The following is a 27,944-nucleotide window of genomic DNA, read 5'->3' on the forward strand; positions in this document are numbered from 1 at the left end:
GTATATGTATATATGCTGTATGTAGATTATATGATCTGCTTTTTCTAGTCACAGATCAGTCTTTTCCCCCGATCAAGGAAGACTACATGAAATCAACTGTTAGTGTCCTTGTGCTAACTGCAGCCAGAAAAAACATTGCATTAGGACCATTCTTGGGAGAAGCTGTAATTTGTCATAGTAACCTTCTAAAGCACATGTGGGATATGAGCAATAATTTTGCTCTAACTGCCATACCATTATCTGTACAAAAAGTCCGTTGTTTCTTGAATGAGAAGCACCTGGCCAGGCAGGCAGCAGCGGCTTCACTAGAACTGCCCTATCTGAAAACAGCCACACAAGAGCTGCCAGGCCACCAGTGCTCAAATTACTTCTGCACATCAGCTCGGACTCCTCCGCCACTGCTTTCAGCAAACGGCCTAAAAACTGGTGGCACGTTGCTACTTTCAGGAGTTGAGCTTTTACACAGCAATTTCACTTTGAAAAATACTGGAAGCAAGTTACCCATTGGCAGATATACCACCAGGAAGAATTACAAAGGGATGAAGTAGACACTACTTACACCATTGCACTCAAGGCAAATATTCTTGCATGCCAGGTGGGGTATCTGACAATTGCATGTTTATCTGTAGTCTTGAAGGAGAGCCAACAAATGATTCAAAAACCGTCTTTTAATAAAGCCCAAAGTCCAAATCATTTGAGTCTGAGATAAAATTTTGTTTGATTTAGTGGCACATTGTACAGCTGAAATACTCCCCTCCCCACCCTAAAGTTTGAACTTTGAATTTCTTTCCTGAAGCAGGCACAGTGAAACAAGGCATTGTGATCTTGTTTATGTCATTTATAAAGGCAGATCACTCCCAGCTTCTAATGTTCTACTCTACTGCCCCTTCCTTCAACCCACTGAATCATAAATCCAACCTCCCCAAAGACGTGATGTCTTTTGGGCATTGTACATATATACTCATGCCAGAAAATAACCTGTATTCTTTGCTTCCATTCCAATGCTCACTTAGCATTAAGCTGTATTTATGAATCTTGTCAAAGAGGGTCTTTAACAAGTTGACAAAGTTACTCATCTGCAGTGTAATTTATTACCCTATCCAGCCTTGTATTTTTTGCAGAACAAACTGACAGAGGTTTAGTAACAAAAAAAATCTGCCTCAGGAAGACTGAGGAAACAAAAAGTTTTTACTTGAATATTAATGTGAGATTTAGGACACAAACCTGAGACTTCCAGCAAGTTTTTTCACCAATGACTTTCTTTCCTTTCTCCTTTTTTGTGATCATGGGTTTCTGCACTGACCTACTGTAATTTCTCCAGAATAGTACTCAAAAACCATAGCTCTGATACAGCAAAATTGTATACATTTACTAAAACCAAACTTGCGCAGAATCCACAATAATTTATGCACATTCAATTAAGTCAGGGAATTTGCTTGTAAGAATTTGTATGAATAACAACTTTGCCCAATTGACCAATCTTGAAACTTTACATTCCTTAAAAATAATTTCAGAAAATTACTTACTGCATGATGGTTTTCTGCAACATGGGTGAAAACACTCAAACCTGGTGCCACATTTGGCAGAAGTGGGAGGCTAGCCATCAGAAAGCAACATATTGCGTCTCTCACAGTATTCCTCCTCATGGGCCAGAAGTTCCTGGTGTTTTCCAGGCTCTGACCACTCTTTTCCTACCTTCCTTATGGCTCAGTGTTTCTTCTGTTGCCAGCGGATTACAAATGTGTTGAAAGACAGAAGCTCAAAATGGCATATAAAGAGTTTTAGTAGAGCAGAGAGTCTGCAGCTAGCTTTCAGGAATCAGACATTAGCTGTTGTCATGTTCAAACACACAAGGAAATTCAATCAACTCTTTTTCTAAAGCTTGATATGAAGAAAAGAAAAAAATCTCTCAAAGAATACCCCTCCATAGCTATCACTCTTAATACACTCCCTTGCTTCATACTGCTTAAGGGTATTGAGTCTCTGAAAGTATCCAGCTCATGCTTTGACACCGGGTGCCAGCACTTAAAAAACAATCCTTTTTCATTTCAAATAATTATTCTCATGTTCCAGTACTGACAACAGAGTGCAAAGTTAATGATACAGAGTACATTCTACCCCAACTATGTTCTACCCAACCTAAAAACACTCAGGTATATTATTTGCTCTACAGAAAATACACTTAAACTACTGGAATGCAACATGTGGAATTCAGGAAGTGACAGTTGTTAAATTCCAGGATTTTCCCAACAAGAGTTGCTGCCTGCACCAGCAGTGGGCTACAGTAACAGAACTGCTCTTTACATTTTGCATTCAATTAAAGGACAAAAATTAAGACACTTATGTGCAGACTGTATATTTAGAGAAGCCAGACCTTAAAGAAATCAATCATTAGCCAATAGCCAAGCCCTGTTTGGCAACCTGGGTAACTCCTATCAGTTTCCTTAAAGCAATTTCGCTATGGAACAGAAGCTACAGCAAAGTAAACTCAGGCTTCACTTAGAAATTACTGTAAATACAGTCATAGCATACTGTAAATACAGTCATAGTATAATTTAGATTGAAAGGGACCTCAGGAGGTCCCCAAGATTAGCCTCCTACATCCCAAAGGATCAGATCCAAGGCCACATTGCTCCAGCTTTATCAAGTTGGAAACCTCCAAAGATAAGCTCTTTGGGCAGCCTGTTCACTGTTCTCATAGAGGAGTTCCACCACATTTAATCAAAACCTCTAGTTTTAAATTATGCCATTGTCTCTAATCCTCTCAGCATCCACAACTGTAAAAAGCAGACCACTTTCCTGACAACCTCTCCACATTCATTGGAAGCTGCTATTAGATCCTCCTGAAGTTGCATCTTCTGTTACACTGAAGATCTTGTTTATGGGCAAAGAGGAAGCCTAACATATATACAACATGTATACAATATATACAACATATATACAAATAAAGCTAAGAATTAATTGTTAGCATACAGAAATCTTAAACCAATTAGTCTACTAGTCTAGATGTAATTACTATAGGAAAAGAATAATAACGCAGATGGTATACTTCTATACAGAAGTTGCAGTAATAGAGTTAAAACTGTAACACACATTTCTCAGTTTCTCTCCTTTTTTAGGGTTAGTTTCACCCTTCTGCTCTTACTTTGCATCTCAAAATCAACATCTCCAGACTGCTGAAAAGGATAACATGAAGCTATCAGCATCTGAAGTCCTTTGTTGGAAGGAATATGCTGTTGCTTTCTTCTTTCTCCCTCTAGGATCCACTTGGGGTTCTTTTTGTTTGTTAACATGCTTTTACATCTTTTTCTTTCCTTATTGGCCTTCAAATCCAAATATATGATATATGATGCCTTTCACATATGTTAGATGGGATTTCTTTGTTCTGTTACTTCCTAAACACAATTTTGTCCAGTTCTTGTTCTGCCTTCAACAACCAAACCAAGCCAAACAAAAAACCAACCAACCAACCACAAAATCAGAAAAACCTACAAAAAATCAAACCACAGAAAAAAACACCCCATATTTGACTGCTGGTGACCAATCGCTCACCAATACAAGACTATGGGGTCTCCAGTTCCACGTATGTACCCCATCATTAATCTGTAACTCCTCTATTCTACATCCTTTGTTTCCAATTCTAAAGGCCTGCTACCATATAACATGCTCGGATTTCTCTCCACATCCTTATTCTGGTCATAAATATCTTATTGCACATAAAATACCTGCTTATTACTCTTACATATATGAAACTATGGTTGTGCCACACAAAGGTAAACTGAAGTAAAAGAAATTAGCCACAGACATCTGACCACTTACAGAAATTTTTATAGCAAAACTAAGTAATACAAAGATAGAGGCAGGCCAAAGAAAGCCCAGAAAGGGAAGTATGATAATCCTCAGTCCCAAGGCCTTGCAGACTTAGTACTAAGCTTATGGCCTGTTACTAACAACCACAATATACTATTACAGTGCTACACCATGACCTTCTTGGAAGAAGCTGAACAAGCCCTAGTCCATGACCATCTTGGTCTTAGCCTTTCACTAAATTTGTTCCAGGTGGCTGAAATCTTCCTTGAACTGGGAAACCCAAAAATTAGACACAGTATTCTACATGCAGTTTAATACAAAATGCCTGATACACCATCCTAAGTACTATCAATACTCACCCTGCCTTCTGTACTGATAGGTAATTGCAATATATTAGCTATTTCTGAGAAGTTCCTACTTGAATTTACCTTCTTTAACTTAGCAGGATACTGCTCCTTCTCAGTAGAAAGAAGTATGCTAAATAAAACCAGTCAACTCTCCAAAGGCTGGAGTTACATGGCTAACACCTACCTGCTATGGCCTGACACAGCTGGGCCACAGGAGCCTTTAACATCTCAATAGATGTCAAGGCATAAAGAACCCCAAAGGAGTATTGAATGGCTGGCTTTCCAAAGAGCTGTAGAAGTTTAAGATATTACCACTACAACTTTCCATGTTTACTAGCCCCACAGTCCAACTGACCAAGCAGAAACTTAAGCTGGCGGTTGGGTTTTGTTAGGGTTTTTTTACCCAGCTAACTCCACACACAATGAGACTTAAAAAATTGCTCATATGAAATTCCTTTAGCTACTGAGTGTGAGAGGTGACCTAAAATCTGAAGCAATTGATGATGGTGGTAAGGTAAAACCAGTGAGCTCCAGATTAAATTTAAAAAATCACGTATTTATTTGGCTACTTAAGCATCTCCCTCTAGGAGATCAAGCTACTGTGCTGAAAGTAAGACTGCATATGTATCAGTAGCTTAAGTATCAAATTTACAACTCACAAGTACAGCAAAGGAACACTTTGCTAAGCAAATCTGTTACAGCTCTTCACTCAAACTTCCAGGCCAAGTCTTCCAGCCTGCTCAGTGGTTAATCTCTAGGAACAATTGTGTTTCACAGACAGCCCTAGCAGGAACCCTATAGGTGCCCACAACCAGGGAGTCTCAGAAAGGACGTGTGTTGGGAAATGCTACACTGCCCATTGTAAGCCACCATGTCTGTGAGACAAATTCTGCATGCTGCATTAGTCTGCATGTCAAAAGAGGGATGGGGAGGAGACAGTACTTGCAGGGAACACAGACAAAACTGGAGAATGCAGTATGAAATTACTCATAGAATCATATGTTAATTCAGGTGAGAAAAGAGCTCAGGGTGATCACCAATCCACCCTCCTTCTCATAGCTGGGTAAGCTACAAGATGGGATCATGTTACTTGTGGCTCAATCTAGCCTTCTCCTGAAAACCTCCAAAATAAAAAAATCTCTCAGGGCAACCTAGTGCACTGTTTACCTGTCCTAAGGGTAATTTTTTTTTTTAATCTTACATCTTGGCAGAACTTACCCTGTTTCAAATTATGCCTGTGTCTCATCCTCACACTGACTACCCCTGAGAAGTCTTGCTTCACCTTACTCAGTAGCTTCTTTAAGTTCAGCTATATGCTTTTTTGATTACAAAAGTAGTCTGGATTTCTACAAGACAAGCAAAGTCTGTGTTTTAAGTGAGGTGCAGCAGAGGTGCAAGAGAACTGACCTTCCAAGAGGCTCCATTTGATTGTAGTGATAAGGACCAACTCCAGATGTTAGAGAGTGATCCAGGAGTCAACAGCTGCTCTTGCAAAGAAAGGGAGCTTACTTTTCACTAATTATTTCACAATATTAGTATTAAATACAGTAGTCCAGACTGATAAATGAAGAGTCAGTTTCTAAAAAAACAAAATCCAGACAGAAAACCCTTAGCACCTCAGATCAAGGGATAAACAGTCAACCTTATTAAACCAACAAACCAAGTTTATTTATAGAAGTCTGTACAATTGTGATGAACTATGCTAGGACACCAATGAAACAAAGTAAACAAATCTCTCCCTCTCTAACAAGTGGGAGGTGTAGTCACTCACCTTTACATGCACTTAAAGGAAAAAAGATTACAGCTTTCATACAATTATGTAACTATTCAAGAGTACTTTCTTCATGTATCATTCTCAATATAAGAGGTTTGCATGATAATTTACTGATGGTTGCCTTCTCTGAAAAACAGTATTTTAGCAAAACCCAGAGACTTTGAGAGGGTAAGTGGCAGTTTCATAATTGCAGATAATTAGGACATAGTCCATCATTAAGATTGGCATCCTAAACTCACTGCATCTCCTCTGGTTTGGTTTTCTCTACTAAAAGTTACTTACAACACTGTATGGGTCTCATCCACATTTTGGTTGTATTACAGATAGTCTTGTGTTACCAAAAGTAGAAGTTAACTAAAACCAATACATCAAGGCCAAGCATATTACATATACTGTATTTGGGTTAAGTTTACCTTTACAGACCACTTGTCACTGCATCTCAGAGCTCTGAGGTATTTCAGCAGAAAAAATCAGTTCTGAACTGTTTGATTTGGCAATTATTTCTGCAAACCATTAGAGAGTGATTATTTTGAAAACTGTCTATTGCAAAGTACGTTTAGATTCTTTTTTATCACAAATCCTTAACATCACTTTAGCTGTTGAAAAAACCAAATCATATCAAATGCATATCTACACAGTGAATCACAATGTTTCCTATGACGTTATGATGGTAGATCCCATAAATCCAATCTTAAAAAGTTACAAGTATGTATATGTGAGAGCCTACTGTAACTCCAGAGAAGCTGCTAAAATAGGCCATCAAATAAAGTCGTCTATGATTACATATTTACAGAATAATCCACATGCCCTAGAACTATGGACTATTCAGTAAATAAGTATTGATATATTTCTATTTATTTGTTTACATGGTAGGCTTCATACGTTGATTTTCTTTTTATACACAGTTCGTAGAATCAATCTGCACACAATTACATGATGTTTCTTTAAAGCTACTGTTAAAAAAAGGAAGAGAAAGTTAAATAAGAACTAGATTAAAGTTTCATTAAGAATCCAACAAGAAAGTATCAAACACAGGTTAAAATGTAACCAGTGTATGATTTCAGAAAAACAGTAATGCTCTGACACAAGAAGAGCATCAGCATTTTCCCTCTTTAGGGTCCCCCAAAAACATTCCTATCCAGTTCAGTTCTTAAGTTGTCATATATGTACTGGCCTGAGTAGGAACACACTCGTGCTTGCACGCTTACCTGAACGAGGGCCTCTAACCTTTTAGACTTCTAATTCTCTTTTAATTTAGTTCTTAGTTTCATATATTCAGTTGTATGTTTGTAGAAGTTCTTTGTTAAATGTCACTTATATTTACACTTGATTTTTTTTTCTTTTTTACACCTGAGTGATAATTTAGCTGTCAATTTGTGTCCAGTCAAATATTCCGTAAAGCCATACAGTTCTTGTGCTCATGTTGCACTCCACTTTTACCAGTTTATGTATGAAAAATGTCCATATTACCCACTGACCTTTCTATTATGTCCTTCCCCTTCCATAGAATGTGATCTTTTTTTAAAAAATTTTGTTTATTGATAGAAGCCCCATTTAAATGGTTCAGAAAGCAAGAAACAAAGTGAGCTGGAGCTCAGTGAAGACATGATGACTTAATAAATCCGTAATATTGAAAGCTTGGAGAAGAAATTAAAGCCGAACCAAATGAGCTCCCCAGGGTCACCCCACAAAAAGCTACTTCACCCAGTTACAGCTGTAGTCTGGATGTGCTAAAGATGACAAGTCCCACATTAAGAGCTGTGTACCTCCTTCTCATCAGTTAAGTGTAAAAAAGGGAACATGAAGTTAAACAGCTATATCAGCCAAGCCGTTTTAGTAAGAAGAATCACATTTAATGAGTTTCTTTCTTGCAATTTCAGATGCTCAAGTACAGCTGGTAGAAATTCAAAACAGCCGTAAAGAACTGTGACAGACGGATACAAATAGTACTGCAGCTTAAAAATGATAAAAAACACCTGAAAAAAAGTCACACAACCCTCCCAAAAAAATTTACACTTTGAACCTAGGCCAGTTTTTGAAGATTCCCTTCTCCGAAGCTAGGATGAAGGAGGAAGAAGAGGGAGAAAGTGCAGATGACCTTCCAGCCACAAAGGTCTTGCGCCAATGTTTATTCACTGTGCCTGTGGTGGTATGTAAGGGGACATCACCAAGTGCTGATTCTGTGACTGCCAAGAGATTCCTACGGAAATCCAGACCTCAGGCTAATACTGAACACAGAGTGGACCAACGAGCTGCATCAACAAAATAAAAACAAAACTCAAACTAAAAGAAATGGGAAAACCCCAAATAGCACAGATCCACATTTGTGAGGGGAGCAGAGGAAAGGGCAAGAAGGGAGGTCTATACAGTAAATAGTTGAATGGTTTATGTTACAGATGACTGGCAGTTTTAAAGAGTCTCTTCCCAGCTCCATTGCTGCTCCAACCCAGAAGGGAGAACTGAAAAGGGAGGAAGAAAAAGTAGGACATCATCATGGAGCATGCAGGATCAGAAGCAGCAGAGTGGGCATGCTCAAATAAGCCCCCGTCTCTTTTTGTAGTCCTCCAAGTTCAGTGATCGCCGAGGGGCACCATCTTTTGCTGGAGGAGCCTTGGAGGTGATGGCCAGTGCCTTAGATTCTGTTGGGGATAAGAAAAGAGTAAGGACCAAACTACAGGAAAACTACAAATTTTTACTTGTTTTTGCTGACAACTTCACCACAAAATCATGTTTGGCTTCTCTAGTATACATCAGGTTAGAACTTCAGTTAATAGTACAGACAGTATCGGCAGGCTTCTCTCCATAGATGCAGCACATGCAATTTTGACTCTGTGTGTTAATCCAGAGACAGACAGTAAGCAGAAAAAGTCAAACGTTCTATGTCTACAACACGCATTTTTATCAGTCTCCAGATTCTTCTGTTAAGCAAGGAGACCGCACAAAGTAAGATGCCAAAATGATGTTCTGTCTAAGGAAAACTCTGTCTCCCATCCTTCTCTCTTCAGTGTACTTCAGTGCCTAACCCTCACCTGCTTGCTAACTCTCAAGTTTGTAACTCTCACTAGCTGTTTCAGGAAGTCTCTTGTCCTTGACCTCCTACCTCATTCTGTAGTCTTACATCCAGAGTTTCAATCTTGACCTAGTTTGGATCTCCTGCTCTTGATTCTTGACAAGGTTTGTCTTTGTGCATTCTTACGGTACTTCCTAAATTACTCTCCTCCAAGAAACTGCAGATCTAATTCTTCAAGTAATGCAAGAAATACTAAACCTTGTGTGTCAAATTGCACTGATATACTCCTCCCATATACTCCTTTCCTTCCACTGGAAAACAACTTTATAGGACACAAGAAAATAGCCTCAAGTTGCACTAGGGAGGTTTAGATTGGATATTAGGAGAAATTTCTTCACCAAGAGGGCAGTCAAACATTGGAACAGGCTGCTCAGGGAAGTGGCTGAGTCACCATCCTTGGAGGTATTTAAAAGACGTGTAGCTGTGGCACATGGGGACCTGGTTCAGTGGTAGACTTGTCAGTGTTGAGTTAATGGTTGGACTCAATAATCTTAAGGGTCTTTTTCAAACAAAATGATTCTGTGATACTAAACTGTTCTTGTCACACATCTCATGCTGCCAAAGTCGGGATAACAAAGAGGAAGAGCCAGCAAATTTGTGCCTATTATCTTCACTCACTGGCCAGTATTTTCGTTTCCCTAAAATTTAGTTTCAATATCATCTGCAATATCTAAGTTAGGGAACAGCAACTTGGTAAAGCAGCAGGTTCAAAATCAAGTAAAAGTACTTTATCCCCACAGTATATGCACAGAGGACAGAACAGAACAGCACAGACACCCAGCTTATCTGTCATCAGAAGTTATTAGACAAATTAACAAAGTAAATATCAAGGTAGCTGCCAAGACTTATTAAATAGAACACCCATCTTTTTCCCAAAGATTATACAAGTCATAGATAATATAGACTGGAAGAGTGTACAAAAAACCACTCATTATCTCCTTCTCTCCCATGGCTTTTAAATCAAAGATAAGGGGATATACAAGCTTTTAGTCTAACACAATACAGTTGTTCTTGTTTTCTCAGTGGATGTCACTATCACACATCCCCTCCTCCTCAGTTCAAGATACTTGCCGAGATGGTAAACAGAGTCCTTGCTCTCATTTTCAAAAGCCCACCAATAACCTCGAAAGAATTATTCTGGAAGAAGTAAGTTCTACCAAAATGGGCTGTACAATCCCATCCCCAAATTCAGATGGAACACCTACCTGAACTGGGAACCTGAAGATCAATCTTTACATCAAAGTCATGCACTTTGAAAAGATCTTCTGAGAGGTCACTAGCTGATTTAGAGTTCACATCTTTATCTTTTCCTTGACCCTGAAATAAAAACTACAAGTAAGTCTCCAAACCTTATCTGGCCATACAAACGGAGATAAAAATGTTCTTCCCCTCTTCTGTCATAAACATACTTAGTGTAGCTTGCATACTGCTAGAGTAACTTAAATTTCCTTTCCCAAGAAACAAGAAGCTATTGCTTTTCTACGATAATGCTCTACAGGATACTCCTTCCTAGAATTGAAGCATGCACACCTGCTTAGTCACAAGCTTCACAGAGCAAAAGGGTGACAGTGGGAGGAACGTAAGAGACCAAAATGGAAACTTGCCTTACTCATGTCCTTTGGAGCATCTGGTAATACACCAGATCCATATTTTGCATTTAGCTGGGCAAGGATGGCAGCTTGGACAGCAGGATCCCTGGACTGCAAAGGCAAAATATTAGAGAAGAATAAAAAATTAAAATTCCTGCATTTAAATTGGCAAAAGCTAGAACTACGTTTTGTTAAAACAGTATTCATATTCATGAATCTAAAGCCATAAGAGACTGTGTATCGGTTCACCCAACTTTCAGAATCCCAAGCGGCAACTGAAATCATCCTGACTGTATCCGACAGTAACAAACTAAAAATCATTCTTCAGAAAGTTTTTATTTCAAAAAATCAGAAATACATTTCCTGATGATATGGCTTGTTTCTGTGACTACTCTTAATGCTACTGTAACATGTATTTGCTTTCAGCTTACAGTTCTGTCTGAAACACTCTACTACAGAGGAGAAATCTTTAGAAGACTATTTTCTTTACCTAATAGTTCTCTAGCACAATAAAGCTACTCAGTTACAATTCTTTTCTAATAAGGAAGTATTTCAGAAATATTTAATTCAAGCCCTAAAATAGAATTTTTCTTTTATTTCCTTGCTGGTTTGTGGTGACTGATGAGAGCCAACCTGAGGAGTATTTTTTCTAAGTACCTACACCAGAATCACATACTATTCCAGAACAGACCTCAACAAGGCCAGATTACTTAGAAGAAGGAGGTGATCAGCTTGCTGTTTATCAGTTATATATGTAGGGACTGCAGTAGCAGGTTTGGCACAGTATCACATGGGAAGTTTGTGTTGAGCTACTTCATCCATCACAGGTCCAAAATGTTCTCCTCTCACCTTTCACTGATCTTACAGGAAACTTTCAGCTAATTAGAAGTGAAACTCACATCTAAAGCAAACTGTCTTCCCAGAGCTAACTAAATCTGAATAATTCTACATGATGAACTCACTACAGAATTTTCAATCATGGTTGCTTTTGCAGTACATACCCACATCACTTCTGTCCTTCACACTTTACATTAAAAAAAAAGAGAGACCAGGATCTCACTCAGCTGTATCTCACACTGGCACTCAGGGTGTTAATAGCATATGGCACAGTTGGGAATTTTTGTTCCTACACTCTGCATTACATTGGTTTCTGTTTTTCAGCAAATTGCCTCAACTGAACTTAAGTATTACACTCACATTAGACACTATTGTTGGCTTGCACTGCCGCCTAGTAAAGGGGTCCATTTGTTGGTTCTTCATGCTGTGACTTTCAGCCTGGAGAAGAAATAGCACATGGCTTTGCAGAGTTTGCTGCTTGCACCCTTGTATATCCCCCCACAGCCCACCATCCATGCAAGCGCTCATCAGCTATATACAATACCGAGATCAGAGGAAAACCAGCAACAACATTACAGATTAGAAAGACTTTAATGCACCCATCATCCTATGCTTCACAGGACAAAACTGTCCTTATTGCATACAACTACAGAAAATAGGCACACAACTCTCAGGATAGTTAATGCTTAAGCATTTGTTAACAAGCTTAACTTTTCCTTAATAAAAATGTAACTACAGAGAACTGAATATCTCCGTCACTCTTTTATTATCTGAAGTCTCCTTTATGAGGAGACTTATTTTTCCTATACCATATAAAATGCATTAAGTCATTATTGCAGTCACTAATTTGCTGATAATTGAGTTGAGCAAAAGGATAAAGCACTGTGCTTTAAAATCATGCCATTTGCCAATCTGAAAGACTTTACAGATCATTAAAAAAAATTAGTAACTTTGCCATGCAATTATCGCTCTTTGCATCATTTCATCTCTACTTGTACAAAAGTAATAATTCAGCACTATTTACCACAAGAGCCTTCTCAGACTCAACGATATTCCACTCTCTATTTCTCTGGTTGATGTAACTGCAGAATGGAAAAAAGGAGGGTGGGGGAAAGAAAAAGAAAGTGACTGTCATTTATCAATCCCTACACAACAAAACACCTGACAGCATTCTTGCAGCTTCATCCTGACCACAAGTTACTCTTTTGCAACACAACTGCTACCTGGGGTATATAGAAGAGAGTTTACATTTTTGGCAGTTTTAACTGAATGACAGATACAAGAAAGTGAAGATAGACAAGCACTAACAGAAATATTGCAACACATACTAACACACTGAAAAAGAAAAGAAAAAGAAACAAAATCTGCAGTTAATTTGTTAATGCATTAGTTTCTCTTTTCTAAGTATTGTTTGATACCATTTAAGAAAGTAAGTTCTCAGTATCTGCTTCTTACCTGATTGCAGAAATATTTTTTGTTCGTTGACGATCCAGGGCCTCTGCTCTCTCTTCAAGTTCATTAAGCTGATCTTGAATCTGCTTGGCCTTATCTTGGTCCCCCAAGTCCTCAGCCATAGCCTTCAACCAAACAGTAACTCATTAAGCACTACTCTCTACCCAGAATTAGTCAGAGAGACAAGGGATATACCCATGAATCAGTCAGCTAACCCTACTCCAGTGAATGTTCTTCCCTGCATGGTAAGAGTACAACAAAGACCTACACTCTCCTTACAGCTCAAGGCAAAACCGGATTTCTTACTCTGAAGAAAAACTCTGACATCCCTTGCACTAAGGAAGATGTAGGAACACCAGTCCCAGCATGAGGAGGACAGGTCAGCTAGATGACTTAAGTTACAAGTTTTATCAAAATTTAACATCCCCATTTAGCAGATCAGGAAAAGAATTAATTTCCACAACTGCCAGTTGCCGTTTCCTTCAGGGAGCCGAGTCCCCTAAGGCACGACAGCAGCTTATTGTGCCACCTGCTGACAACAAAAAGCAAGTGCACCCCCTGCGATTGGAACCCAGTAATTTACATGTTCGTGCACAGCAAAATAGGGACCACAAAAATACAGTTAAGCCAAGGAATGTCTACTAATACAAACTCTTGGTTTTTACTGCATATGAAGCATTAATGCCTTGAGAAAGACATAAACAAGTTTTGGTTTTATTCATGCAGTCCTATCTTCAGAGATACTTAAGGCTGCTTGTTTTCTCCACATCTTGGCTTTGGCTTTTATACACTGTTAGGTCTACTTGTCCCAAGAGGACTGCAGGTAAAACAGATCATGGCAAGTAAATCTCTCGGCCACTTTTTTTTTTCAATATAAATTACCAGCCATGAAGTGACAATCCAGTTACCCCTGAGTAAAAAATAATGTAACACAACTTCTCTTTTTCCTATCTTAAATTAAGAAGAGGAAATCAACTTTCAAACATTATTATGAGGTACTCTAAAAAAAAAACCAAACAAAACCAAAACAAAAAACAACACCGACAAAAAAAAAACCACCAAGAAGAAAAGGAAAAAACCAAGAAAAAAGGAAAAAAGGAAAAGTTTCTGAGGCAGACCAGCTTAAGACCTTGTTAATGGACACAAAAAGAGACAGCTATAATTGCTGGCAATTGCCCCTAAAAAAAAGAGCGCAATAGCTCTGAGTGTTCTGACCCCAGCAAGGAACTTTGAGAGCCACCTTCCAGCTGCACAGTTAAAGTCGAGCTTACTGCTGACTACTGCCAAAATCCAGATGAACTCCAGTTCTTTGACATCAAAGACTGCATTACACTTGCAGGCATCACCTCATCTCTCACCTTCTCCTTTAATAGCTGAGTTTTCTTCATGGCATAATTTGGAGGTGCTTTTCTGAACCTTTCCTTCTCTTTCACAATCTGTAAGATGCAGAGGAAACAACATGAATATGCAAATATGAAATCTCTATTTTGATACTTGGGTATTAGAAGCAACAGACAAGTATCGTCTAAGAAATTTATTTATTGCTACTGAATTTTATGTATGTTCTGATGGTTTTGTTTTTTAGTTTGTGCCTTTGGTAATGAGTTACAGCTCCATTCTCACTACCTACAAAAACCTGATGCTAAACACCTTTGGTCAGTATCAAGCAAGTACTAAACTACAGAAACTGTGATAAATGCAACTACCATGATGCTGTCAGTTTTTCAGAACTTGAGAACTAAGTTGCCATACTCAGGAGTTCAGAGCTATGCAACACAAGTTCAAGAGGAGATAACAGGGCACAAATGAAGAAAAGCAGGCGTGAACACCAAACAACAGCAGCATCACCAAGGTACTCTACCCAGTTATGAAACTTCATTTTGAGCTTTTTATTTCCTTCTTGGAAAGCAAATACCATGATCATTTTGCTTTGTAACAGCCACTGCTCTACTGCATGAGTTCCTGTCACTTTTAAGCACTGACACAGCTTCAATACAGTGCACCATTTACCTCTTCAATGTCCTGATCATTAAATTTGTAGTTGAGGGCTTCTTTGATGGACACTTCCTTCTTGTTAATCTCATCTAGTGTGGGTAGCTGCATCCCAGCAGAGAACATCTAAACACGAGAGAGAGTTACTTTCTACTTAAAGTATGCTTGGCAGAAGGTTGCTAAGAAGAAACTGAAGTCTGGCAAACTTACTGCTTCCTTCCACTTCATAAATTCACTTTCAGTAAATTCCTGATTTGAGACAAACTCCAAGCGAAACACACGTGAATCACTGCCATGCCTGCAACAAGAAAGTGTAACATCCCCTTCTCATGTGCAAAGTGGTGACATTGGATCTATATATGTAAACTGATTAAAGAAGCCCAAAACCACACAACAACATCTCAACAAAATTATAACTCCCTGCATGACATTTTTGGGGTATTTTATAATTTCTGTTACGCACAAGGAGAAAAAAAAAACCAAATAAACCCAACCCAAACATGGCAGCAGTAAGCAGCATGACAAGGCTCAGTCTGCTTTTCAGTTCTCACCTCCAAGCCCCACAGAGAACATGATTTGCTATGAAAAGGACACTGATTTATGAACTAAAGAGGATTAGCTTAGTATCTTACCTCAACTGTAGGCCTTTGTTTGTCCGTGTGCCACCAAGCTGGTAAACCTTTGCCGTCTCTACCACACCAGTTATTTCAGCAACCTGTATCACAGAATAAAATACACAAGAAGAAGGATGCAAGAGCGTTTTTTTTTTTTCATGTTCCTGGAATTTATTTGGCATATTCAAGCCTTTTCACTAGGGATAAAAAACCTTAATCTAGCTAACGATTCTAACCAGATCAAGGAAAGCAAGACTCCTCAGTATACATTATCAGGTACTGAATTAGTTGCTTTGTACATATTTTTTGAGTTAATAAATTATACCATCTGAATGCTTGATGCAGTTTTTGTATCTTCTCACCTCTGCCTTCCTGACCAAATAGTGTACACTCTCCTACCTTTTCGATTTCCTTCTCAAATAATGTTGGTTTGGGTTAACATATGTTCCAAATGAAATACACTAATGCTGCTCACATACTAAACACAGCCCTTCTAGGTGCCTTTAATGCAATTTTAAAGAATATTATTGTATTCTATGATTACAGCAATGAAACAGAAAAACAAAACTGTGTTCTCCATCACATTCTCTTCTGAAGGCACACTGGTGTACTAAAAACTTTGTAAAAAGAAGAATCAAGACAATAATTTGGGAATAGTCCTAGAAACAACGAGTGAATGTTACTCATCCTTACTTGGTTTAAGCAGAGTCTGGAACTCTAGTTTGCAATACAAGTGATGAGACAAGACAATGTGAACCAAAGCTGGAAGAATAAGCTTTGTTAGTGCTCTCCCTCTCTCACTAAATGTATCTCCTCCCCTAGGTGGTCACACAGACTTATTCTTAAACCAGTCTCCTCCACCTCTTCGGCAGCAACTACATTTTCTGGTTATAAGCAATCTTTTTGTATCAATCAAACAAACAGTCACCGGTACCTAAGAACGGATAAGCTGCAAATATTTAATTACAGCACAAAAAAAAGAACTGAATCCCTCAGAGCTAAACTCACCCGATAAACAGGTTTACTGTTGTGATTGCCAATGCCAATACGGACAAAGCAGCCAGTGACTGTCTTGGCAAAGAAGGGCATGTGACACCAGCGTTCCAGCTTGTGCCGTGACAACCGTACTCGGTTCAGTTCTTCAGGCAAGGACACTGGCTGGGACTTGGGAGGAATTTCTTCTTTCCTGATTCGGGAAAGGTGAGAGGGAATAAAGAAAAAAGTAGAGACATAATCAAAACCCAAAAAGAGGGTCCTGAGTAAGGTGCAGTGTGAGCACTATTTAAATTACCAGTAGAAGGAATGATTCATCATGCACTAGTTGATGTAGATGTGTGAATTTAGCATTCCTGAGAAAGGCTTAACGGGAAGTCCCAGATTTATTACCCACTATCCCTGTTACCAGAAAGCAGAAAGACACACACCAAGGCAGTTTACAGACTAATGCTTTAAGATAAGCCAGCACACGTATCTGCCCAGATGTGTGTCAGAGTTCTGCAGCTGCTGAACTGTAGAACCAAACAAATCAGTAAACAACAGTGTAATTTGGGCTAAAGCTAACAGCAGGAACTGAAGTTGCAAACCCACCCAAGGTAAATGAGTCCCATGAACCATGATATAGTGCCAAGGACTCAAATCTGAGCAATGCAACTGTGCCCAGAAGCAAAAACACTTTAGAGACACTGAACTGCCCCAAACAATCCTCTAAAACAGCATGTGTCTACCTAAAGTGGGTCTCTATTTTTGAACATACTTACAAGTAATCACAGCCCAGTGTTTACTACTTACTCTTCCTCTTCATCAGAGGATGATGATCTGGATGAGCGATCACTTTTCTCACTAGACTTATCATCTTCCTCCTCCTCTTCATCATCAGAGTATACTTCACTAGTTTTTAATGGCTGTTTTTTTGCAAGCAATTCAGCTGGGGGAAGGACAGAGAGCAAGGAAAAGCAAGCTATAAATCTTTTATGAAAGCTTTCCTATAAGAGCTGAACCTTAATTGCTTTAAAAAAATCCAAGAGGCAGACATGTATTAATTTTACACTAGACACAAGTGGCACATGTTCAAATCCACTGTGCTTCATTGATTTCTCTCTTTGCATATACACAAACTACTTAAAATCATCCTAAACCTCAGCTGCACTTATTTTCAGTCTCCCAACTTGACTGCACATAGTAATTCAAGATGGGTGTAACAACTGGATATACAAGAAAAAACTGCTATGATCAGACATCGCATCGTTATTTTACAAGGAAAAAGAAAAAAACCTCATGTTTGGAGAGGATCACAATAAAACCCAGTACAGTAACAAAAATGGCTGCATCAAAAGTTAGTGGCAAGATGGACAAGATGATGTGCTAGCGAAGAAACAAGCAAATGTAAACAAGGTATCACAAGTCCAATAAGTAACAGATTGAATGATTCAGAGATCTAAGTGACCAATTCAGACACATTAACTAAACATTACCAAGAGCCATTCAGTGGACTGTTATGAAAGTTCTGGTTTTAGACCATTCCAGGGAGGGGTAGGGGTGAGGAATACAGCATCAGTGGTGTCAAATACCACCCTAGGTGGTCATGTCAGGCAAAGACCAAGGAAAACACAGACATGGAATTCATTCACTCCAAGGTGTAGGATTGTCGCATTAATTTGAAACAGGATGTAGCACTTTCAGACATCTGCAATAATGCCTCAAAAACTGTAGCAACAGCAACATGCTTTCATACCTGTTCTGTTCTTCCTTTTCTCTCTTTCTGCTTTTAGCTCCTCCATTGCCTGAGATTTCTTGTCCAGCTTTTCATCCCGCTTTGATCTCCGCTCTTTGTTATGTGACATGACCTAAAAACATGTACAGAAAGTCCCTCAACACCATAAATCCGTAAGCCAAAAAGCATTAAAACAAACATTATTTGCATACTTTGAATTTTTTTCAAATAAAAATTACTAACATACTCCTTTTTGAAATAATTTTTTTCAGTTCATTTTTTTACAGAGGCTAGAGAGGGAAATCAATCTGGAGCATATTTCTTTATTCTGCTTCATATCAAAAATAATTAACATATTTATAGTTCAACATTTCTGCCACCAAGTCTTAGTCTCAAAAATCCTCCTTAAAGTTAAAAAAGGACTAGAGAAATAAAACAGAAGTAATTCTGCAAATAACATGCAATAAGGAAAAACTGAATGAATATTCTTCTCATTTGCTGCTTCTGCAAGGCCAAATCAAAGCACTAGTTTTCATTTAGTAGCAAAGAAAAAAGCTAGGTTAAAAATACTTAAAGCAGAAATAACGTTGCTTGTAAAGTCTGCACGATGGATCCAAATCTTAAATGTTTTAAGTCTTGTGTTTTCCATTTCTAACAGGTCTATCTCTGTAGAGAAAGCAGCCTCTATAATAAGCATAAAAGACAGTAATTTGAGCTAAGTTGAAGTAATTTCTGCAAGGCACTGTGAAAGAACTCTAAATAAGATTCTTTTACACATGCATATATGTATTTGCAAGTACACTTTGTGTATTATAAATGTGTATTATAAATATATGTATAAATGTGTATTATAAATGGACTATTAAAGTGTACACACACGTACATATATGGAGTTGAGGGAGTAGGGAAATGAGATTCATTCCACTCAACATGTGCCTAAGGGAAAACTCATCTCACCTAATTTGATTGTAGGTGTTAAACATCTATTTCACTAGAAAATAACATGGAGTGAATTGTCAGCTGAAAATGTCCTCTTCCATTGCATAAAACAAGAGGCAACAAAAAGTGTAAACAATCAGCTGGTTCTTAGATGGCTGAAGTTAGACAAGATGAATCCCATCCCACTCTGGGAGCCTACCTGCCCAGGTTGCTTTCTTTTTCTCATGTGGGATGGCTAACACAGCAACTCTAGACATAGCTGCAACTTTGCATTTTTCATTAAAGGAGTATCAGTGCACCCCTCAATAGGCCAAAGATGTTAACTTCCTTAAATGAACTGGAAAAACTAAAGATAGCTTGAGCATATAAATTAACTAAATTCTGATCTGCTTTCTACACTGTTTGACATTAAGGGAAAACATTAGGAGCAGAGAGGCCATATCCTATCTCCTTTTGCCAAGGGAAGAGGGTTTGTTACCAAGAACGGTTTCATTTCCTACCTGGGATTCCTGGATCTGTGTGAGTTTTTTCTTCTCCTGCTCTTCCTCTTGCTTTTTCTTTTTCTCTTTCTTTTCTTTCTTTTTTGCTGTTTTTAGTTTTTTCTTGATTTCAAATCTAGTAGCAGTTATTGGAACAAAAAGAATGTATGAAAGAATGCTTTTCCTGAGAGAGCAAAGGATTGCTCAGATGCTATTACAATTGCTATTAGGTTGCAAGGAACACTTCAACTTCTTGTCCCTTTAATATTATCCTGTCCCCTATTCCCATCCCCTCCTTTCCCCAAGAAAATAAAGTGAAGAAAAGCTGAGCACACAAAGTGCAGTCCTACAGAGAGCTAACCTAAAGGGCTGACGAGACCATGTAGAAATTACTATTCTACAGAAATCTGCCCTTACTCCATCTTCCTCTTTGCCAGTGCAGTGATCATTACATGCCGCCTACAACTCTAAAATCATATGGCTATTTCACATACTTTGAACATAAACAGCTAATTTTTTTTTCTTTAAAGCCACTATCATGCTAACTTTTTCATGCTTAAGCTTCACCTTTCTACTGGCACTGGCCTGTATAAGAATAACTGCAATGTCTCAGGGAGTCCTCCTTCAGCAGCTAAATTCTCATCAGACTCAGTTTCTGCAGAACAATTTAGGCACTTCCACTTCTACCTTCATGAAATATATCACCCTGATGTCTTATTTTCAGCCACTGTATTCAGAAGAGTAGTGATTTCAATGGAACAGTCCTGTGACTGAGATTCCACTGCACTGGGGACTGGTCACTGCTTTAGTGAAGTGTGCATATGGACAAACACGAGAAAAAAATAACTTCCAGTAATTGAAATTCAAAATGTGTTTTCCACATGCACATTACACAGTCCATTCTTCTTCAGCCCTTTACACCTGGATTTTGTAGACAACCAACTGAAGTGTCAGGTGAGCTCACTGCCCTTTATGCCTTTAACATGAAGCATAACACACAAGGCACAGGCATTATATCAGATGCAATGCCTGTGTAATCCCAATGAACTCACAGCATAACGTGCATACAAAGAGCTTTTGAAAGATTCAACTTATCATAAAGTTAAATGACTACCCCACCACCCCCTTAGTTCTACCTGCCAAGACTTCACACAGAACAGCACAAATTAATTTAAGATTAAATCAGTAACTCAAGCATCAGTTGTTTAATTTGTTTGTATCAAGTATTCTCTGGCATTCATTCTAAAAGAGACACATTCAGTTACCATGGAATAGAGAGTAAAATTTAAAAAATATTATGTCCTTTTAAGTGATCGAAATCCAAACTTACAATGATTCTGATCCCTTTGAGGAGAGCAGCAGACCACATAAGATTCTGAACAGTGTTAAAATCAAGGCAGGCAGGCAGTGCTCTGGCTATGGCTTGGACAAACACAGTCTGGCAGTCATTTGTATTGACATGATTTACTCAACAGATGTCAGTCCTCTAGGGAAATTTCTCAGCAAGTGAGAAAAGAGAAGGCACTAAAGAAGAAAGAAACTGGAGAAACCTTGCCCCATACATGCCAAATCCTTTTGATTAAGACACACAGGAAGAAAAATACCTTTACTACAAAGAAGCTGCCTGACTGGACAGTGTAACAGTAACAAACAAACAACAAAACCACAGTACATAAGGTAGAAATCCACAAAAGATTCCATGAAAACGACATATCCAATACCACTCCTCATTATTTCAATATCTCTATCTTCTATTAGGGCCCAAACCAGTTTCACACCCATATACAGGCAACCCTGACACTGCTCTGTGCTTCACCATTGTTTTCTGAAAAATTCCAGAAACTCATGTACACCTTATGCTTTGTTTGCCTTTTTCCAAAGCATCAGCACATGAGAGTTAATACAAAAAAAGATGAACAGAAAGCAGGCCTTCTGACTGTCCGGCATCTAACCTGTGGTGCAGTAACATAACTACAAGGGTAGCCAGAACTGAGTGTATTCAACAGCTGAGAAACTTTTAGATACTGTCTTCTGCAAGAATGTGCAGAACTCCTGCTGTGTGCTCCTTCACTACTACAGTGACAGTTTACACCCAAAAAATATACACTCAAGCTTAACTCATTTTACAGTGCTGAATGCTTGGACCTTAAAGAAGAGAGCACAGTTGGCAGACCCTCTATGCAGCCTTTAAGAATTTGCTACTGAATATCAACAGACATAAAATTCACCTTCTCTTTAGCACTTCTCTCTTCTCTATCCTGTTAAACAGTTCTTGCTCTCTCTCCTTTTCCGTCATTTGTTCCAGTCGAGCTCGGTCTTCTTCATCTCCCATCAAGTCTTCTCCATAGCCATCATGGAATTCCTCATCTTCAGATGAAGAATCTGAATCTGAGCTAGATGAGGAGCTGTTGCTTTCCGAGTCAGAGACTTCTCCTAAATCAAAAATACAAAGTAGTGAGATTCAGCTGGGGCAAAGCCCAACCACTTCCTTATAGCATATTAGCAAAGGATAGCACTAATTATTTTTACACTCATCTTCCACTATACTAAAAGCATACATAAAATGAAAATTAAGGCCAGGTTGAAATTACCATAACACACATATGCTAAAAAAAAATAAAATGAGTGCTACTACATTTGAACACAAATTGGGTTATAAGTAAAAATTCTTAGCAGAACAAGCAAATTTTAGAAGGCCTTTTAGTAATGTGTTACAGTCTCAAAGTTAGATTTCTATGCCTATATGCTTAGACAGCCATGAATTTGTGTGTGCACACCTCAAACACCACGATCAACCACCACAGTATAGCACATTAACCACCTCATTAGAGCAACCTGAAGGACCAAAATTCGTCCAGTGAAGACTGCAACACTATGAATTGCTACATCAGGAGATAAAGTTGAAACCAATACCCTCAGGGCTGGCAAGGCCCTGACACTAGCTCTGTTACTGCAACAAGCCCTCCCATCTACACAGGGGTTTAGGGAACAGCTGACTCCCCAATAATTGGGTAACACCACCTTTAAATTTGATCCAAGACCAAGCACTTTGATTATCTCAATTAATTGACTAAATTACACTAAATTATGAAAGCAGGCATTCCTTCTTTCACTTTCATTCTGGTATTAGTATTTCTGGAAACTTCCAGCTTTGCAAGTTCACACTGTGAAAACCCTTGAGTTGTAAGCACTGATATACACAGGTGCAGTCACTTCATGCCTTTGTCTGTATCTCCTGTGCTTGATATACTTAAAACTGTAAGCTCCTTCATATACTATCTTAACTTCCTTTTTTAGTATCAATGGAAATCACAAGTAAGCACCTGCAAACCTTCATGGGCATGATGAAAACAGAAGACTGGAAATTTGACCAGCATTGAAATGTATTCAATATTCACATAAAAAATTCTGGCAAAGTTATAGAATTATTTTTCTTCTTCCATGTCAGTATAAACGTGCAAGAATTCCATTTCAGAGCAAATGCATGCAAGATAAGCTCCTATTTGCATCACAAACACTATACACCTCTCCCTTTGTTATCACAAGTAGTTTGGGAAGGAGAAATGAGAATAAAAATGAGAATATGAGAATATGAGAATATTCATATTTATTTTATTCATATTATTTTATTCATATTATTTCAATGTTTATCATATTTATTTTATTCATATTCATATTCATATAAATATTCATAATATTTTATTCTCAATGAGAATAAAAAATGCTACCCACATGGGTAGATAGGACATGCTAGAAGGAAGCAAGGAATTTTCCAGGAGAAAGTCAAGCAATGAAATGTCATTCATTCTTCAGTCAACATAGCATTTAGTTTGCGGTTGTAATGGAGTGCTCACAGCAATGCTACACTGAATTACATGCACTTCAAGCCATGGTAAATTTAAAAGTTATCCTGACTTTAAGTTACACAATGAAAAGTCTTTGAAGATGGTCTTCAACATCACCATGCAACAGTACTCTTGAGGGTGCACAACAGGTAAGTTCACTTGGAATCACACTAAATAGATGCACATGTGTTATCTTACCCTCTTCAGGTGCTGAGCTCTCAGCTGAGCTGTCTTTATCCGAGCTGCCAGAAGAGGCAGCTTTGTTCATCTGTTTCTTCATGGCTCCTTTCTTCTCTGCCTTACCCGCTTTTCCCTTTTTTTTGTTTTTAGAACCTCCAACAGTCCACTACAAGGAAAGAACCAAGAAAGGGATTGTGAGACACAAACATCACTTTTCTCCCTTCTCCAAAACACTGGAGTAAAACCAGCTGAGAAATAGCCCAATACCTGACAACAAAAAAATCAAAGCAGAAAGAAGAGATTAAAAAAAGAGAAGCCAACAGGAAACTTATCAGATAAATGGGAGCCTTTGACAAGGTTTTTGGGGGTAGGGTGTTGTGTGGTTGGTTTAAGTTTTTCCTTTTTTAAAAAAAATAAATTAATTATCAATGCAAGCCAACAGTTGGTAGGTCATTCCTTTTAAAAAATAATGAAGACTTCAAAGTTTGCAATATCTGCCAAAAGAGGAGGTATTGAAAATATTTTCCTAAGAAAATAATTCTAAACAATGTGTCCAATGCATTTGTAAAGATTAGCTTCAGTTTACTATTAAACAGAAGCAACTGATGTGTTTCCATAACTAGTTTAATCAAGAACGGATTTTACATTTCATGAAGGACACCAGTGATACATGACAGCATTTTCAAGATCTCCATTATACCAAAAGTACATGTGTCTGTATTTCTATGCAACAAGCCAACAGTGCACTCATAGATGCAGGTGGTGACACTACCCTCTATGTATGCAAAGTAGAATCAAATCAGAATCACAGAAGTCAGGGAAAAAAAGGAAAAAAAAAAATCAAGTCCTAATTTTATTTTTCTTTTAATGTCATATTTTCAGTTAACTTAGACTGCAGTTTCCAAGTACAGGACTTAAACCAGCATTTAAACATACAGGACTTAAACCAGGACTTAAACATACACAGATAGCCATTTTAAATCCCAAAGTCCCAGAAGAACTAGTATTTACCTTACAGTGTGATTTTTTAATAGAATTTTTACGTTGTTCCAACTACCTAGGTAAAGCCAGAAGGGAATAGAAGCAATAAGGATTGCCCATATATAACTTAAAAGCTTTACAATATTTTGCACTTCACTGCCTCTCCTAGAAATTCTCCAGGCATGAGACCCTCAGGAATATAACAGGCTTTTAAAACAAACAAACAAATAAATAAATACATTTATTTAGACCCAAATCCTCTTCATACCTGTATATTATTCTCATCTTTCATGCACATCACCATCTGGCTGAGCATGCAGTCTTAAAAAACAGTCATAATGCAAGTGAGCAAATACACTTGCGCGTAACTGAGATCTTGCACTTAAAACTACTCTAAGTGGAAAAAAAAACCACTTTAGATTTGACCTCAGATGCACACAAACTTCAGGCTTCCTACCCAATCACCCTATCCTGGGGGATAAATCAAGTCTGTCTTTGCAGGCACTAGTCATTCCATCAAATTTGATAAATTATTCTACCTGATAAGACACCATCCTCAGAGAACCCTAATGTTCAATTATTCTAGATGAAACTCAAGCAAGTAGTTATAAGCTACTACCTGATCTAATAATACCTGAACTAATACCTTTGGAATTTCCCAGGTTTTGATTAGTCTCACACCCAGCTTTATACTTTCCATACTACCAAATCCTTCATCATTTTCTTTAGGCACCATCAGAGTATTCAGAAGTCTGTCAATGCAGAAGTTCGTTTTGTTTTCTTCTGAGGTAAAAAGTACAGTGGTGAGCCTTGCAATTCATACCCTATGCAGGTACTCCAGTCTGTTATGGTCCATAGGACAGGTGAGAAACTGCACAGAAAGCTTTGACTTTATACCAGCCTGAGCTTGTACTGAAGTTTTTTCTGGCTTCAGCATTAAAGTTTTACTCATTCAGTGTTACAATATCACTGTCTAATAATATTTCTGGATACCTATGCCCATGTAAATCAGTTAAGAACAAGCTTGTACTCTGCCTAAATCTGTTCAAACCCCAGCATTAAGGAATCATCTCCCAGGTGTACAGAAGAGTGCATTTTTGCTATTTGCTCAAGTGCTCACCTGTTGCCAGCATACCAGTGAAGACACAACAGCAAGAAAAGTGAAACTAAGCGTTTAGCAGTGATGCAGAGGTGCCTTCCTCTCAGAGCTCTGCCAATTTTCAGTGTTTTAATGCTGAATTATACCTCATGTCAGCATGCTGCACAGCAAGGAAGCACACAGAAAGCCACAGTACACAACACAGTTATATCAAGACCTTGAGAGGTCATGCTGAGATGAAAGAAGTTAAGATCAGATAAAAAACAGCAGGACTTCAGCAAATAAAATGTTTAATAGCTCTACATACATGTTTTACATATCACTGTTCTCAGCTTTTAACTCACTAGTAGAATTGTGGAGAAAACCTGTGTGAAAATTGTGGAGAAAACCAGGAAGATAGGACTGAAAAGAAACCTGTGTGACAAACACTTGGAACAAAAAAAAACCAAACCAAAAATTCCACTCAAACAACAAAAACCCAAACCCACACAAACAAACAACAAAAAAGACTAAAAAAAACCTCAAACCAAAAAAACCCCACAAACAAAAAACCACACCACCAAAACCAAAAACCATCCAAGCAAACCAAAACAGAACAAGGTAATTAAAAAATCTGCTCCCTAATCTAGGAAACTGTGCTTTGGTTTCTATTTCACCCTGGAGATAAGACTTCATCTCACTTTTGTTTATGCAAGTGACCTCTGTCGATCTCCCAATTTCAGGGCTGTCACAAAGCCAAATTCTTATCCAACTCAGGTGCTTCTGGGCTTATTCAGTTAACCCAATCTCTCAGGAATGCCTGGTCATTCCTGGAACAACTACAGGATAAGACAAGAGTTAGGGCAAATCTTGGACAAATAATTCATCAAAACCAGGACACAGTGCAAGACTCTTAGGCTCACAAATTGCTCTGCCTTTGGACACTGTTGCAGCTGTCATTTGGACACTGAATGACCACTCTGCATTGCTCAGAGAGAGTGGCCAACATGAATTTCTTCTTGCGGCAGAGGAAGTCACAACAGATTAGCTGGTCTAGGAGGAAGAGGGAAGGCAATGCTGGAAAGCCACGGGCTGCATGGAAACCTGCAATCCAAACCAAAGTCTTGAGTCCCTTCTTCATGCTCCAGCACACCAGCAGAAATCAAAAATGCAACATGTTCACATGCAACATCAAGTAAAAATGCACACAGTTATAGTCAGAAGCATTTCTTTACTCTGTTTCCTTTAATTCCAAACAACAGCCCCTTTCCAAAATCTGTCCTCTACTGCAGTTTCTCCAGGTTCCCTCTTCCATGCTGCAGTCAGGCAGCACCAGTCAGTGCCTCTCACATGCTTCCCATGACTGTAACACCTCCTTGGAACAGCCCCTCTATTCACTGCTGCCTCCTCGGCCACCATCTGGACCCTCCATGGCTCCGGACACAGCAAGTTAATAAACCCATGCAGAAGCGTACTGCTACATGGCTTTCTGCTTATTGTTTAGTACTGCCAAACAACAGAGCTTTATGGGTCTCTCTCAAGAAGCAGCCAGAAGAGCCTTCTGAATTTTCCACTTGCTGCCAAGGTTCACAGTGTTAATAGCTTGAATATTTCTTCCAAGAAACAGTTGGGCATGACGATCCTAAAGGTCCTTGTCAACCTAAGCTATTCTTTGATTCTAAGAAGTCCAAATTAAGCCACAGTAACCAGAATGGACTTAGGGAAAAAAAAAAAAAACCCAACGCACCACATTAGAAATTACCTAGATTTGTAAGTCAGCTTCTCAAAAAGCAACTACACAAAGTGATTCAAGAAAATAATTTATAGCTCAGCAAACCTGGAACATATTTCCACTAGGGAGATGAAATGAGATCATGGAGAAAAAAAAAAGAGAAAAAGAAAAAAGAAAAAAAACCCATACCTGAAGTGAGCTCAGAGTGCAGAACTGTTTTACTGCTCAGGTAGTTGCTGTTTTCTTCTATTCACACAGTACCTAAATGCATTACACACTGAGATTTTAATTTGCAAATAGATGTTCTCCCAGCTTTTTTCTTACCCCCTATCAAGTCAGACATGCACAAGTAAGGTTGCCAGTCTGTCTTTGCCATATCCTTCCTTCCTGCCATATCCAATGGCTTGATAAGCAAAATGCAAACTACAAGCCACAACATCAAAGCAAAATAGGTCCCTTACCAATGTGTTCCTTTCCTAGGCCAGATAAACTTCATCTGTCCTGTTGTCGTAGCA

The 27,944-nt window shown here is 38.5% G+C and overlaps 1 protein-coding gene across 1 annotated transcript in view; it reads right to left on the reverse strand.

Moving 5' to 3' along the window:
• Positions 1 to 5,800: 5,800 nt before the first annotated feature.
• The window catches only part of RTF1 (RTF1 homolog, Paf1/RNA polymerase II complex component), a 29,917-nt gene continuing 7,773 nt past the window's right edge, over positions 5,801 to 27,944 (reverse strand). The window contains exons 3-18 of the mRNA XM_039552522.1: positions 23,657 to 23,804; positions 21,842 to 22,046; positions 19,635 to 19,749; positions 18,217 to 18,328; positions 17,274 to 17,409; positions 16,494 to 16,671; positions 15,504 to 15,586; positions 15,082 to 15,169; positions 14,890 to 14,997; positions 14,238 to 14,315; positions 12,883 to 13,004; positions 12,452 to 12,509; positions 11,788 to 11,865; positions 10,606 to 10,701; positions 10,207 to 10,318; positions 5,801 to 8,570 (exon numbers count right to left, since the gene is read on the reverse strand). Of these exons, the coding sequence (XP_039408456.1) occupies positions 8,464 to 8,570; positions 10,207 to 10,318; positions 10,606 to 10,701; positions 11,788 to 11,865; positions 12,452 to 12,509; positions 12,883 to 13,004; positions 14,238 to 14,315; positions 14,890 to 14,997; positions 15,082 to 15,169; positions 15,504 to 15,586; positions 16,494 to 16,671; positions 17,274 to 17,409; positions 18,217 to 18,328; positions 19,635 to 19,749; positions 21,842 to 22,046; positions 23,657 to 23,804 (1,824 nt within the window). The 3' untranslated portion in view covers positions 5,801 to 8,463. The remainder of the gene's footprint in view (positions 8,571 to 10,206; positions 10,319 to 10,605; positions 10,702 to 11,787; positions 11,866 to 12,451; positions 12,510 to 12,882; positions 13,005 to 14,237; positions 14,316 to 14,889; positions 14,998 to 15,081; positions 15,170 to 15,503; positions 15,587 to 16,493; positions 16,672 to 17,273; positions 17,410 to 18,216; positions 18,329 to 19,634; positions 19,750 to 21,841; positions 22,047 to 23,656; positions 23,805 to 27,944) is intronic.

Source organism: Corvus cornix, chromosome 5 (genome assembly GCF_000738735.6).
Source record: "Corvus cornix cornix isolate S_Up_H32 chromosome 5, ASM73873v5, whole genome shotgun sequence".
In the NCBI taxonomy this organism is placed as follows: Eukaryota; Metazoa; Chordata; class Aves; order Passeriformes; family Corvidae; genus Corvus; species Corvus cornix.